We start from the raw sequence: 16,511 nt of genomic DNA on the forward strand, positions 1-16,511 counted from the left end.
GGATGAGCAGAGAGTGAAGTGGACTGAAAACTGGGCAACACCCAGGCCCAGAGGCTGGTCATCAGTGACACAAAGTCTAGCTGGAGGCCAATGACTACCAGTGTACCACAGAGATCAATACTGGACCCAGTCCTGTTTCACATCTTAATTAATGATGTGGATGATGGGGCAGACTGTCCCCTCCGCAAGTCTGTAGATGACACCAAACTGGAAGGAGCAGCTGACATGCCAGAGGGTCATGCTGCCATCCAGAAGGACCTGGACAGGCTGGAGGAATGAGCCAACGGGAACCTCATGAAGCTCAAAGGGAAGTGCAGAGCCCTGCCCTTGCAGAGGAATAACCCCATGCACCAGTACATGCCAAGGGTCACGACCAGCTGGAAAGCAGCTTTGCAGAAAAGAACCAGGGGGACTTGGTGGACACGGAGTTGAACACAAGCCAGCAACGTGCCCTGGTAGCAAGCCTTGACTGCATTAGACAAAGTATTGCCAGCAGATCAAGGGAGTTAATCCTTCCCCTCTACTCAGGATGGGTGAGGCCACACCTGGAGTGCTCAGGGGGGATCTTACCAATATACAGAGATACCTGAAGGGAGGGTACAAAGACAACAGAACTAGGCTTGTTTCCAGTGGTAGCTAGTGACAGGTCCAGTGACAATGTGCACCAGCTGAGACACAGGAACAACGGGAAACACTTTTTTACTGTGAGGGTGACTGAGCGCTGGCCCACGTTGGTCAGAGAGGTTGGGGAGTCTCCCTCCTTAGATATATTCAAAAACTGTCTGACACAATCCTGGGCAATTGGCTGTAGGTGTCCCTGCTTGAGCAGTGAGGGTTGGACCAGATGACCTCTAGAGGTGCCTTCCAACATCATCCATTCTGTGACTGAAAGAAGAAAAAAAACCACAAAACAAAAAACCACCACCAACAACAAAAAAAACAAGTTAAAAAAAACAACCAACAAAGAACTCCCCCCCCACCCCCCGAAAAACCACCACATTTTAAAATAAAATAACATAAAATATAAAAAAAAAAACCAAAACAAAACAAACCCCAAACATATATATACACCATTTCCAATCTCTGGAAACAGCACCTACCCACTCTACAATAGGATGAATATTTTCATTCTATATTTATATGTGTGGGTGGCATAATTTACACAAACACACACATATGCGCACACAATACTGCAGAACTGAAAAAAATTTCTCCTCAGTGACAGGCTGACATGTTTTATCAAAATTTTCAGACAAATATGCACAGATTCCTCACTTTCAGGGATTGTCTGCATCTGTAGAGTGAATCCCTCGCATCCTAGCACCTCTAATTGCATGCACAATGCAATCCTATCAGCCTAAGCCCACCAGCTTCAGCTTCACCTGGCCCAGTAGGAGCTGTGCAGTCAGTCCTCAGTACCTTCCACACATTTCAAAAGCACCTATTCACAAGAGCACAACCATATACAGACTACAACCTGCATTTCAGGCACCTTCAACCCAGCTGCTCCATCTTCACAAATCTTCCACACAGCCAGAATATTTGATCAGTGTGCATGTTTCAGTAATACTGGATTTTGCTACATTCTGTTTGGAGACATCCAGCCTCCAAAGAGTTTAAGGTATCTGGAAATTTAAGACAGTTCATGAGGTCACTAAATCCATAGATGCAAAACTCTTCAGTTCCAGTCCTCTTTGGGTTGCCATTTAGTGGTTTCTATGTGGAATATACTCACTTCACTAGTTACTAGTTTTTGGTTTTTTTTAAATTATTAGTCTGTCTGCTGTCTCGGGTCTTGCTGGATCATTGATTGTCATCAGCAGAAGATTCTTCCAGCCAAATTATGTCTTCAGCTACACCTGAATGACTTTGCTCAATTTAGCTTAGCAATTGGAACTTAATTAAAAATTCTGTTGAGAATGTGCTGGCCAGAATAGGAAAAGGCTCATCGTGTCAGAGCTGTATTAGCTCTGCAGCACTGATAGGAACATAAACTAATAAAACCTTTTTGTTCATACTAAAATGAATACCCTGGACTTTCATTAGACAGTAGGAACAACTGACGTAAGATGAGAATCATATCAGTGAGCAGAGATCTGTTCTGCAAGAATTACTCTATTCAGACACTCACTTTCCAAATTAAAAACCACATCAAATAAAAGGAATCTCCATTACAACATAAGAATATATAATTTAAAGCTACTTACCCTGGTCATAACTGGCCACAGGCAAACTTGTGAAATGCACTCCAGGTTTTTCAGAGAACTTAAATGGCCCAAAAGATTGAGTCTGTCCTTTCCAAACAGGGGCGTTTCACTTATTTTGACCTTCAGTCCATTGTTTCATTAATTTCTACAATTTAATTGAATACATACGGTGCAGCTAAATGCTTCTTTCTACATGGCTAGCTAGAAATACCTTTTTTGGGCTATTATATCCCCTTAAATTTCAATTACATGAAGACACCTATGCTGTAGCACTAGGACAATTGTGAGAGTTTTGCTTCTACTTATAGACTGGTTTTCTACCGGGGCCCTACCTAATAGTTCCACAGCAGCGAACTAAGAAAAGAGGAAGAATACCACCAAAAAACCTTCACTTTGCTATGCTGGTGCTGACCCTGCACTGGAAAAGTTTCAGAGGTCCATAGGTCAAAACCACACAATTGGAATAACTGGAGCAAAATCCCCCAAGTCTGACAAACTTGGCTGAAAATGCTAAATTAAAAAAAGCCTCATGAATTTAAGATTTTGCTTTCTGCATACGCTCACAGCATCTTTTGATAGATAACACATTCTTATTCTGAATGCTGAAACTGTTGAAGAGACAGGGATGAATGCTCACTCAAAATGAACTGTATTATATTCCTAATCATCTCATACATACTTTCCACTAAAACTCACACCTTTTAGCTTGATTAACCAAACACTCAAGTGTAACTTTTAAGTAAAATAACCAAGAGTTCATTTAAAATATTACATTCCATTCTAATGTTGTTTATTTACAATTTGCATGTCTCTAAGACATCCTGTTTCCATTTATCAATCAAATGGTTTCTAAGATTAGGTAAAATAACATGAAGTGGGATTTTAATCAAACATGGAATCTGCAATACAAGGCAAATTGATAAGGTAAATGCATTAGTTTAAGTTACTAATTTCAACTGTGAATCCAACTGTAATGCTCAAAATTTGCAAATCAAGCTACTCTGTCACCAAATTCCTTGCCAACTAGTAATAAATACTCCTCTCTACCACAGCATTTTTCTTTAGATTGGAACGCATGATGTTCATTATCATTATCTCAGCTATTATATAGCTTTTATGAAACAAGAGAGCTTAAAGGGAAAAGTTTCATGATGCTTCATTCTTTAATCGTCTTCATTTTTAATCTATACTCCAAAGAGGAGTTCGAAGTGTTATTAAAAGTCTGACTCAAAGTGCGTTAGAGTTAATGGAAAATCTCCCTTCACTCTTACAAGATTATGCCACAGGCTTCAACTTGCTGCTTCTCTATTGTTCTCGTTATTTGAATTTTGTCTCAGCTTGTCTATGCAGTCCTAAAGCATCAGGAGAATTGTTTTCATTTTTTTAAACACTCACCTCAAACCACTGGCCATGCGACTGCATTTTAAGGATAACACAAGGATCTGGTTTTGAGAGGGCATCCCTGTCTGATATGCCTTTGCATGCAACTCGCAGCTCCACTTTAGTCAGGCATGGGCTGTTAAAAATTCCCAGGGTATTGGCTGCTGATTCATAGATGTTGCTCATTTTCTTCATTCCTTCTTCTGAAAGAGAGAAAAGGTCCATTAAGAACAGTGCATGCACAGTACAGTCCATCCTTCCATGCAGAAGCCAACGCAGCATTCTGGTACCCAGTGGGACCCCAAAACTGTGAACGAGATTCAGAGCAAGAGGGGGGAAAAAAAAATAAAGTCAAAGGAATATCTATAGAAGAAATACATCATCTTGTATGTTTAGAAATAAGATCAGAATCAAATTTTCTAGTATGCCCCTGAACTCTGGGGTTGAACTGTGACCTCAACTTCCAGCTCTGTTTCTGCTTATAGAGCCACGTTTCCCCAGGCCAAAGGACAGACAGGATGGTAGTTCTGAATTTCTCCTGACAACACCTTATTCCAGTAACAAGGCTAAATTAGATTTGTTCAGCACTCCTCCAATCTTCTTTTATTTCTCCATACTCCACCTAAAAAGCATGTGCTTCATCTTACACAAACTTTTTGTGTAAATGCCATAGAAGGCCTCTTTCATATCAACCTTAAATTCCAAGATACATTTCACCATTTCCACACTTACTGCAGATGATTACCTCCCCCCATTCCTAAGCAAGTAGTCAAGACTTATGTTCTAAGCAGATAGGTAGGATATTTATGCTGGCAAATCTTGTTATACTGTGTGTGCCCTTTTGGGTACGGAGTCACAGTTACGTGAACAGAGACTGCTGGAATAGTGGGAACCTCTAGCCCTTACTTCATTATAAACACCACCACCACCAATCTTGTAGCTCAAGCCTTTGCTCTCAACAGAAGCAATAAACCCCCCATTTTTAACACAGAGCTTCGCAAAAAATCACTATATGAGCATTTTTGCATCAGTGAAGAATATGGGAATGCTTTAATTTGCTTACTTGTTCTGAGCTTAACAGCCCAACCCCTAAAAACCTGTCCCCTAATACAAGGATTAATGCCTGCACCTCCCTTACCCCATACACAAGAGCTGCAAAAAATTAATTCCACACTTTTCGAGGGCAGATTTATTTTACCAGATTATCAACAGGATTATCTGTTTCAAACCTCTTCACTGTCTCTTCCACAAGACCCTGTCCTAAGAGGTTAATGATTTTTGAGAACCATTTTGATGAAAGTTAAATTTTGGCAATATGGAAATGAAAGTGAAGTTTTCTTTCCCCAACTCTTCAAGGTTAAAAATACAAACAAAACCCACAAAACCACACCTTTGGAATATCCAGTTTTCTTATGAATTATAAAGGCAAAATTAGAAAGGGATTTCTAAATTCAGAGTAAGAAGAGTTGGCAAACCAGTGTGAACGTCCAATACACACAGAGAAACTTCAGGAGTGTAAGCGGGAACAATGAGGCAGATGATCATCTCTCCTTGCAGATGAAAGAAAAGCTTATTAACTACTTAAAATTCTTAAAATCTATACAACAACTTACTATATGACCACCTATCTGCTGTGAAAACCCCAGCCTGCTGGGTTCAATATGTAAGTGAAGTGAGTGTGGATGGGCTCTAACCAACCCTCTAGCTCAGGCTCTACAGGCATATTTCATTATGATAAAACAGGTTTCTTGAATTGTAAGCCATGCCACAACCATAGTGCTTGACACCCTACGATCAAAATAGCCTCCTTCAGCCCTTCCCAGTCACCTGTAAATGCTGTCACGTAAACTACGTTCCCTTGGATTTACCACTAGGAAAGAAACATGACTGAGAAAAAAAGCAAAAATAAAAATATGGAAAAGGTAATGATATTAGACTATGTTATAAAGCCCAAAGAGCATACTGAACTTCTATACAGTGTATTTCTATACACTAGTTTAGCTTCTCATGCACTTTTAGATAAGACTCTTGACCATGAAAATAGACCAGCACCTCTCAAATTTCAGTCTTTTACAGAGTAGGGAACAACATTTTGTGCTGGCTCAATTCACGTTAGCAATGGCAAGACGACAGTCCTAGCTTGAAAGCAATGGCAAGCAGAGGGAACTGGGCTCTAGCCTAATCGTAACAACTCTGATAAAATCATAAGTTGAGAAGCAACGACCTGCATGCAAGAGGGACCTGACGTGATACCTCAACGAAGCACAACAATAAGTGTCTGGAAAAACTGCTACCAAAAGTGATGATTCAAAACAATGTTTAGGAGATTGGTTTTCTTCTTCTTCTTCTTGCTTTCTTTCCAAAACGAGAACAGATTAAGGTGGTGGTAACTTTGATGAAGCCACTGAAGGCTACTATTTAACTAAAAATTACAGAGAAAATTATGTGTATATATATGTATTTTGCTAGCAATCATCACAAGTCTTTTTTCATTCTATTTCTAATATATCCCTAATATATGATGTCAGGTACCTAAATTTTTATCGACTGGGATTACAAAAAGACTGTTAGAAACTGAGGTGGGGGGAAGGACTGTTGTCTAATTATTCATTTTATAATCCCATCTCCTTCTGAAAGCTGCTCAACAAGCTCATCCCACACATTTACAAGACATTTTTACATGTTGCCCTTTCCAAATTGAAATCCATTTAAAAATTGGGTTAATTCTGTCTCATGCACATCTTACATCATTAATGAAATGTCATCCTTTGTGCAGGAATAAGTTGGTGATTTAATTAAACTGGATGATTTCAACACTAAGGAGAAGGGGGAAAAGTATCAGAGTGAGGGGGAGAGATGTATTTTTCTTCCTCCCACAATAATTACACACTGTTTTTTTAGAACAGCGGGTAAGTATAAAATTATATTTCTTTTTAATCACTACAACTATTACTTCAGATTTTACAAGTTCTAAATTTATCAATGGAAAAGATCAAGCCATAGTCTTATTCTTTTGTCCCATTATAGTCTTCTTTTAATATAATCACCAGCTTGGGCTGTTGTACTGATGTCACATTACCAGGAAGCCGAGGGCCTGGAAAATAGATTTTGAGCCTACTGAAAGTAGCTTAAAAAAAGGTATTATTTTACGTAAACATAGACAAGTTAGATTGCCTAAGAAGCTCTTTGTCAATTAACTACATACATTATTGATGGAGGAATAAATTGTTCATTTTTCTTTGCTACAAACTCTTCCTTTTTCACTTCACTAGAACCTCATTATTCCTTCAATATCCATGTGGCTTTAATAGTCACTAAGAGCTACATCTGTGAGAGGAAAGTGATAATGTAGATATGAAAGTAAGTGAACTAACTGATAAGTCACATGCTACTGAAGTTTCTGGTTCATTGCTACATACATTCTCTTCCATTTCCTCTGGAAAAAGAGGAAAAAGGAGAAGGAAAAGCTTGTGGGAGCAGACAAGGACTGGAAGGGATCACTCACCACTTATGGTCATGGGCAAAAAACAGGCTCAACTTGAGGAAAAAGAAAAAACAAATCAATTTAATCTGTTACCAATCATATCAAAACAAGGATAATGAGAAGTAAACCCAAACCTTAGAACGCCTTCCCCCCCACCCCTCCCTCCTTCCCGGCTCAACTCCACTCCCGATTTTCTCTACCTCCTCCCCACCAGCGACACAGGGGGACGGGGAATGGGGGTTGGGTCCGCTCATCCCACCTCGTCTCTGCCGCTCCTTCCTCCTCAGGGGGAGGAGGACTCCTCACTCTTCCCCTGCTCCAGCGTGGGCTCCTCCCCGGGCTGCAGGTGGGCCTCCGCTCCCCCGCTCCCCCCACGGGCTGGGGGGGCACAGCCTGCCGTCTCACCACGGGCTGCAGGGGCATCCCCTCCGCCGACGCGCCTCCTCCCCTCCTTCTTCACTGACCTCCGTGTTTGCAGAGGGGTTCCTCTCACATTCCAATCCCCTCACTTACTATGGGTTCCCCTTCTTAAACCTGTTCTCCCAGAGGCACCACCACCATCACTGATAGGCTCGGCCTTGGCCAGAGGCAGGTCCTACTTGGAGCCAGGGAAGCTTCTAGCAGCTTCTCACAGGAGCCACCCCTGCAGCCCCTCCCCCGATACCAAAAAACCTGCCACACAAACCCAAAACATCTTCCCACACAAACTTATTAATCAGTGCTAGATGGCACAGAATGAGGAAACAAGACCAGGCCTTATGGTTTCACCTCTCCATGGTGAAAGAGCAAGGAAGAAGGCAGTATCAACTGGAAGAAAACTTAAAGTACACTGTGCTGAAATTGAAGCACATACTACATCAACAAAAGAAAAACAAAACAAAAGTTGTGAAACGCCTTGACAGCACCATGTACCCTATGGGATACAAAATAAAAGTGAGGACCTTGGAAGATAGTTCTGCTCCCTCAAAAATATTCTACATTTGACATACTTAGAGCTCATTTAGTATAAATTCATGTGCTCTTTTGACATTTTTTAAGAGATTCATGGCTCAGAGGGATCTTACTGATGCATATAAATTCCTGATGGGGAGGCAATAAAGAACATGAAGCCAAATTCTTCTCAGCAGATCCCAGTGACAGGACAAGAGGCAATCAGCACAAACTGAAATACTGAAAATTCTTACTAAAGAAAAGGAAACTTTTCACTACAAGGTTATTTGAACAGTGGAACAAGCTGCTCGGAGAACTCGTGGAGTCTCCAACCTTGGAGATACCCAAAACTTGTCTGGACATGGCCCTGAGCAACCTGCTTTGAGCAGAGGTTTAGAATAGAAGATCTGCATAGGTCCTTTCCAACCTCTACTTCTCTGTGACTAAGCAGGAGACAATCAAACTATAAACTTTTTAGGGTACAGATTGTCTCTGTGATCTGTTGTTCTTCCTATGCTTAGCACAGGTAGGTACTAATCTATGATTTGGGCCCCTCAGCTCCAAAACCATGCAGAAAATTGAAACACAGACATGAGCCCAGCATTTCTGGTAACTACAACGGCTCCTATGTGTAGATATTTCATTAAAAAGCAACAGCACACAAGTCCAGAAATTTGTGCCTGGCTAGATAACTGGATGACACTGAAAACCAATATTTCATATTTCCCAGCTACATCTTTCTCTCTCAGAGGGACTGAATGGCTTAAAAATGTTTAGTCATCTAGTGCTTACAAAAGTAAGGATCTCTGTGATGTGAAATACAAATAGTACGTGCCTCTCTCCAAGATCTACAAGTCTTGAATTCAGCTCACAAACAATCAGATCCACCTTGTTACAAAGTGGTGATCCACACAGGGCTTTAGAGAACCTCACTGCAAAATTATAAGTAGGCTCCTTAGATTCACCATGAAATAAATCTAAGATGTTATCTGAATTCAGATTTCAAGTTTTCTCCTCTGCCCACTATCATTTTGCTCTCCTACACACACACAATCTCCAAAAAGCTTTTCTGCAAGTTTTCTGGTGAAGTACGAAGAGATTGCTTCTCTACAGCACCTGGTGAAGAATCAGGGAAACAGGCACACTCAGCCTTACCTTCAGTTCAGGTAATAAATGAGCAGGGAATGAGAAAGGTGCTGAGATTAAAAGCAGTAACCAGTGTGCTCTGCATTTGGAAACAGAGCTTGTTATTTAGAAACCTGTACTCCAGACCAAAGCACACGCAAATGAATTTGGGGGTCGTAGGTTTCCTGTCACCATATGTTGAGAGCTGTGTCCAAATCATTTGTTTTACTGGCACCCTGGTCATGAAACAAAAACAAGCAATAGCATTCTGCAAAAGTAAACAGCAAGACTCTGCTCCTGCAAAGGTAAATGATGTTTACAGTATGTGCATGTGATGGGAAATACTAATGGTAGAGTTATATGAAATAAGAGCTGTGAGTAAGTGCCTCCAGAAGACTGCAAGACCTAAAAGCACTGGATGTTGTACCACTAGCTGCTCCGTACTTATTTATACTTATAAATTATATACAGGAGAGACATTTAGCATTCAAAACACAGGAGCAGCTGAACTCTGTAGACAGAAAGCTTTGAACCTACAGTTTCTGGATCTTCCAGGATTTACAGTCTAATAAAAGTAAAAATGAAAACCAAGTCTACAGTTAGCAGCTTAAAATTCATAAAACTCAGACTACCAGCTTCTGCTGGAAAACAGTTAGTGCTTCACAGTTTGAAAGAGAAGGAAACCCACTTTTCTACATTATTAAAAAATGCAATCCTTGTAGCACTAGGAAAGTTGTTTCCTCTAGTTCTGTTCTAAATTCTTGATTTATGTTACAAACTCTCGCAAAATCAAGATCTAAATAGTCATGTTCACTTTAAGGTGAAATTACTACCTTTAAGTGACAAGCAGAATCTGATTAAATAAAATGCCATTTTGAAAGTACACTAAACTTCTCATAGGGTCTGATCTGAGATCCACAGAAGTCAGTGAGAAAATAACCCACTGATTTCAATAAAGTGGGCAGTCAAGTAATATAAGAGCACCAAGAGATCCTGTCTTCGTCCAGTGTATTTTATCATTTGGCAACACCATAATGAAAAATAATCATCAGGCACAGAGGGTTACAAGTGCTTCAGAACTGCCTCTTGGGGCCTGACCCAAGCACCACTAAACTTATTCAGTGACTTCAAAATGTGCATTTCTCAGGCCTCAAAGATTTTATGTGCTTCTATCCTATCTCCCATTATGATGTGAGACCAAAGTACACAACATATAGTAAGAGCAAGATTTTTAGAAAAGGATGAAATTATGTTGGGTTTTCAAGTAGAAAAGTTTTGAAAGGTTCTTCTCAGTTACCTGTCCAGCTCCCCTTCAGGGAATCATACTGAGATAAGCAATCATTTTTCTTTAAGAAACTTTATGTGATTTGGAATTCCCAGTCTCGTAAAATTATCAGTTGTTGGCATCAAGGCTTCCTCGGTTGTGAAAAGCAAACCAATTCCTTCTCATTCAGTTGTGTGGTTGGCAAATAAGCTTTGTGCAAATGAGGAAAGATGGGAATTCATCAGGAGGTCCTGATTCAGCAAGTTGATTAGATTAATATTTGTGTGCTTAATCAGATACTTACTAAGACACCTGGCTGGCCCAGGACTGAAGACAGAGCCCAGAGTGATGGTAGAGAAAGCAGACCTATTTTATTACAAATGTGCATCAATGATTGGGAACCAGTGATCAGCCACAGAAGCTGATGTTCATTGCTCTCCATTTCCTCTGTAAAGCAACATTTTTTCACTGCAGCATTTTCATCATAGCATAGGGTTTTCTGTAACCCATTACATTGTTCGAGCAACCTCACTATGAACTTTTTCCTTATGTCTAATCCTCATTGCAGCCATGACCACTGCCTCTTGGCCTTTCTCTGTGCATCTTTGGGAACTTAGGTCTTGTGAACAATCAGTACAATCTTAAAACGTGGTCATTCAATTACTTATTTTTGACCACACTTCCAGATTCCTGATTATCAGCCATATCTCTAATCAGTGCACAAGAGTGTCCTCCTATCAGTATTAAAAAAGTATTTTGGTCAACATCAACTATGTTACAAATTGCTACAGAAGTTTAAATGATCACAGCAATACAGACAAAATGCCAGTTATCAAAATGAATTTCAATATAAATTACTGTATAATGAGAAGCCAATAGGTTAGCTAGATCCATCCACAGAATAGTTTGTGCAATTAAAAATATGATTTTTTCCTCCTTCCCTTTGATTCTCCGACTCATACAACAATTAATGAGGATTAACGTTAAACCTACCAAAGTTTGAAAAAGTCCTTTGCAAAATGAACAATAAACATGGTAAGGAAGGAGGATCTGGAGAATCCACAGCAGTGCTATTGTGAACAATGAGACAGATCTGATAGTGTAAGTAATTTATTTGGACAGAAGGGGAGAAGGTTCAGAACAAAGTGCCAGCAGTGTAAATGGAAATACACACACACTGACAGTTCAAAAGGACTCATTACCATAGAACCAGCTGGTTCAATTATAAAGGGAGAAAGTAAAGCCACTAGAAAGAAATTGAGACATCTAACATATGACAGAACACTGTAAAAAAGCATGCTGCACCTATACAAATAGTCCCATTTCAGTTAAGGGGGAGAAAAACCACAGGATAACTAGAGCACTGGGAGATGCTCAAACATGTCCAATTCCAGATGCTCTGTGTAGTCCCCACTGAAGTCAGACTCACTTGATGCAATGCAAAGCACCTGTAAGAGTCAGCAGCTAAAATACATACATTCTATTACCCTCTACTAGAAGTGCAAATCTAAGATTCTCCCTTCTTCCTTCAGTATGTAGCTATTGCCATCAGTCACCTCTTACTTCACAAAGTTCCCACTGTCTTCCTGCTTACAATGCTATAATATGCAGGAGAAGAGAATTCTAAAAATCATTAATACAAAAGACAGGAGACTGAACAGCTAAGAGATCAAAATAACTTCCCTACGGATAAATGCAGACAAGAGAGTCCTCCACTACTGGAAAGCGGTACCAATACTTTTTAGTGGACAAGTGGCAGAGATTTTTCACAGAATTAACCAAAGTCTGCTTTATTTACATTCACTGGATTCGTACCAGTCACAAGGAGTCTGCCTCTCCTGCAGCAAGGCTAGCTTACAGGCTTTTATACAGACAGTGTGTATTTTATACTGTTTATAAAGTGACACCTTGTAAGACAGTGTGATGTCTTAATAGGATAACAGAATATATTTTACTGAGAATAGTGTAGAAGCCAGAAAGAAAACAGACTGATTCATCTATATGCTGACACACTAACAGTGAGCCCCACAGTTGTCCTCTTATCCACAGTCTTGTTTCCTTAAATATGCCTGTCCAAATCCTTCACTTACAACTCAATACTGCCAAGCAAAAACATTAAACAGTCCCAGTGTTCCTCTTCCAAATCATGAAAATGGCATATTTTATCTCAGAAAACATTAAAGTGGATTCATTCTTAATTTCACTTCCATTTGCAAAGCCATTAGAACTGACGTTCCACAGCCCTTTCTCACAACTATAAAAAAGTTAAAAAATGTATTTAAAAAGCAAAGGAAAGAAATGCCAACAAAGTTCGGCCTGTCCTATAACATGACTCCACAAGCTGAGGATTTATGAGCAGGACTGAATAACATGAAGCCCCAGTAAAATTCAGGCTACCAAATAAGTAAAAGATATGCCTACTGGTTTGGCTATTGGGTCTGCAAAGTCTGCTGTATTACTGTTGAAATGATACCTGAAGCATAGGTACCTGTAAGCACAGGGACTAGGCACTGATACGTGGAAAAGCTCAGGACCATTGAATCCACTTCCAACACCATACTGAGGAGCTTCACAGAAAAAAAAAACCTATTATACATAAACCATGTGTGGTTTGTGAATGTAAGTGACATGTAAGCATAGAAAATTCACAAAAATGTAATTGAATATTCTCTCTCTACTCAATGACTTCAAAGCTACTAGTCTGTGATTCTTATTTGCTTATCACTAAAAGCCATTACAATTTTCTTAGCTTTGCTGTTTTAGTTTGCTGCTTATACTAAGCGATATATCAAATGAGATACAGGAAAAAAGTGTATTCATTCTGCAGATATGTTTGTTGCTTTTTTAAAATCAGTTCTCCCAACTAGGTATTAGAGGGAAAATAAAACAGTGTTTGTCTTAAGAACTCTGAAGCCTTACAATATAGTTAGTTATCCAAGAATCTTAAATAATTCAAGTTTAATTGATACTCCACTATACTTCAGAGAAAGATAAGCCTGGAATAAAATCAAATAATCCCAGCATTCCAAGGTGTAGCAGTCAGTTCTGCCATCAAATAAACCCAGCTGAGAGCCTTCAGAACACATTTGAGCCAAAATAATTGTTGAAATAATTAGCCAATTCTGAACAACAAGAAAGATTAAGTGTCTACTAAGAGTACTAAATTAATCCTTGTATTATTATCTACACATACATAAAATACACTTGAAATTACCATTACCCACTATCCACCTTGCAAAAGCACGCTGGCTACCAGCTACGGGGAAATCATAAAATCATAGAATCATTCAGGTTGGAAAAGACCTTTAAGATCATTGAGTCCAACTGAGCACTGCCAATTCCACCCCTAAACCATGTCCCTAAGTGCCACATCTACATGTCTTTAAATACCCTCAGGGATGGTGACTCAACCCCTTCCCTGGGCAGCCTGTCCCAGGGCTTGACAATCCTTTTGGTGAAGAAATTTCTTCTAATATCCAATCTAAAGCTCCTCTGGTGCAACTTGAGGCTGTTTCCTGTTGTCCTATCACTTGTTACTTGGAAATGTAGCAGCAAGTTGTATTCCTCAGTTATACTCAATTACACCAAAGTATGTATATAAACACATGTAATGCTTGGAAGAGTTTATCCATTTACAGATGTAACATATTGCAAACTGCTCACTTTCCTCAACAGATGGCCATAACGGCTTTTCCTGCAGCATAAAAATGATCCTACAAGAGAAGCTGCTTTCTTCTGCTAATCCAAAGATAGGCACGTCAAGGACAACAGTGAGGAAGAACTTCCCATTCACCATTTAGTTCCTCAATTTGCAATGCAACCAGAATGTATTCTTACTACAAGTTGGCTCGGGACTTCTTAGCAGTGTGAGAAAAACTGAATTTATCTACTACACAGGAATGTTCTTGGGGCCACACTAAGCCCAAAACTAGAGCAGAGCTTTAAAGTCAAGTTGCTCTGTCAGGTAGGACAGGAGCAGAAGAGAGGAAGCAACTGATGCTGCTGCAGGCAGTTGCTCTCGCACTTCATAGTTGCTCACCCCCTAAGTTTGCTCCCTTTCTCAGCAACAGCCAGAACTCCTGTGGCCTCCCACAACTCTGGCACACCAGGAGCAGCCTGCCCGCTCTCAGGGGACTGCGGGGCAATGGCTGGCTTTGCCTGCTGACTAGAGCCAGTCCCAAGTTCACTTCCTTTGCAACAGGGGTTCAGTGACAACAGATTGGGCCTGTAGCACTATTTTAAGTTAGAACATGAGCCTTTCTGGCCTTCTTGTCATTTACTTACTTTCTATTTTCTTTTCAAGATCCTTGATCAAATGTTTGAAGAATCACCCATGTGACTTAGGCCAAGCACACATTGCCAATCCTAAAAGAGAAGCAGCTCTGCCAGCCAAATTATATTTATATTGGAAGTGTTCATTTCTTTCCCAGATTAATTTCTACTAGCTTAGTCTGACTTTACTCTATGGAGCTATATCCTACTCCCTATTGGGATTGCTTCACAATCACAGTTCCCCCATACCATAACAGACTTGGTCTCTGAAGAAGCTGGTAGCTATTTTTGGTATCAAATTGATTCATAAAAGAATTGCAGCACACTGTCAGCAACATACCACTGGTGCCAGTGCCTCGCCATTCCTCTGCTGGCATGTCCATGCTCCACCAGAACAGTGCTCTACTGAGGTACCAAATCTGGGTCCTAATGTGTCAAGACACAGCGCAGCCTCACACAGACCCTAACCTGGGCCCTGGAAGCACCTGAGCTTTGTCGGCGACATTATAGTGGAGCTACTTCCTCCTGACACAGTGCCAAAGCTTTGGCTTACCATTACTTTTGAAAACAAGCTCTAGGAATCCAAGCTAACGAGAGTTTTTTCAAATGTTTCTCTCCCTCAGGAATTCTTGGGACATTAGAAACACCTTTGTTGTCAGCTACTAATATAGATGAGAAGTAAGATACTTGGAACATCTTTTAGAAAACTTACTCTGACAAAAGATTTTCTCTTAAGCTCTTCTAAAAGGAACCTATGCACATACACAGGAGTTACTCCTTCCTTGTGAAATCTGCAACTCACCATCTGCCTTTGTTAGCATATACTGAAAACAAAAGGGTAAAACAATTCAGCTGCGCTAGTTATTACAGAGTTTGGAGGTCGAGGGAAGGGGTTCTCAGTTGCTAAATAATGCACACCAAAAAAAAAAAAGGACTTGTATTATTGTCAGTATTGATGGAAATCCTATTGCCAACCGCCACACACAAAGAACTGTAACAAATGCTGATCTTGACATCACTGCCTGGTAGGAGAGCATTTCATGAAGTTCGCATTAGGCATGCGGTGCCCCTAAGATCTGGGCACATACTGCTCATGGCTTCACCTACGTTCATCTGTCTTTAAAGCAATAAAGTAGATGAACCACGCACTGCAGTTGCTAGTTAAAACGACACACAGAAAACAACGCCAATAAGCCAGTAGTGATGGCACTCAATGGAGAAGTGACACAGGAGGCAGTATGAAATCCTCACCAGATGTTTCCACTTAACAACTGCAATAGCTCTGGCCAGATTATCTAAGGCATAGTGCTGTATGAGAGTTTAAAGGCACTCCTGGGTTTCCTCTCCAAGCCTGTGAAACTCATAATTCCCTCCCCTACCTGCCCTCTGCTGAATATGATTGCTCTCCAAACAGAAATTTATCAACTCTCTTACACTGTTTATTAAGAGACAACTGCAAAGCTTCAGGGAGATTACATAGATAAGGAATAGCAAAGCCGGGTCACCATGATGTAATTGTCCATTTTACATGGTGATGGAAGACCCCACAAGATGACAATCTTCACCCTAAGGATAAATTGTAGCAGCATAAGCAAAGCACAGAGGAAAGAAAACAAGCATTTCACTTGAGCATAGCTTAGGTAGATGTCCAAATTGCTGGTTTGTTTGAAATACCAACATAGTTGAAAGCTTTATAAGCCCACATAAAAGAGCTGTCAGCACTTCGCTCAGAAGTGATGCTTAAGAGTGTTGGTAAAAATAAAGGTGTGAAGCCAAGCTGCAACATCTGGCTGTGCCTGTCATTCCCTCCACACTAGCTGCACACCCTGCATTTGACTGACAGAAACTT

At 40.3% G+C, this 16,511-nt stretch overlaps 1 protein-coding gene across 3 annotated transcripts in view; it reads right to left on the reverse strand.

Annotated features, from left to right (window-relative positions):
- Positions 1 to 16,511, reverse strand: part of CPNE4 (copine 4) — a 244,239-nt gene that overhangs the window by 188,688 nt on the left and 39,040 nt on the right. For all 3 annotated transcript variants that reach the window (XM_049817053.1, XM_049817055.1, XM_049817054.1), the window contains exon 2: positions 3,603 to 3,790. In XM_049817053.1, the coding sequence (XP_049673010.1) occupies positions 3,603 to 3,782 (180 nt within the window). In that variant the 5' untranslated portion in view covers positions 3,783 to 3,790. The remainder of the gene's footprint in view (positions 1 to 3,602; positions 3,791 to 16,511) is intronic.

This window comes from Accipiter gentilis, chromosome 14 (assembly GCF_929443795.1).
Source record: "Accipiter gentilis chromosome 14, bAccGen1.1, whole genome shotgun sequence".
In the NCBI taxonomy this organism is placed as follows: domain Eukaryota; kingdom Metazoa; phylum Chordata; class Aves; order Accipitriformes; family Accipitridae; genus Astur; species Astur gentilis.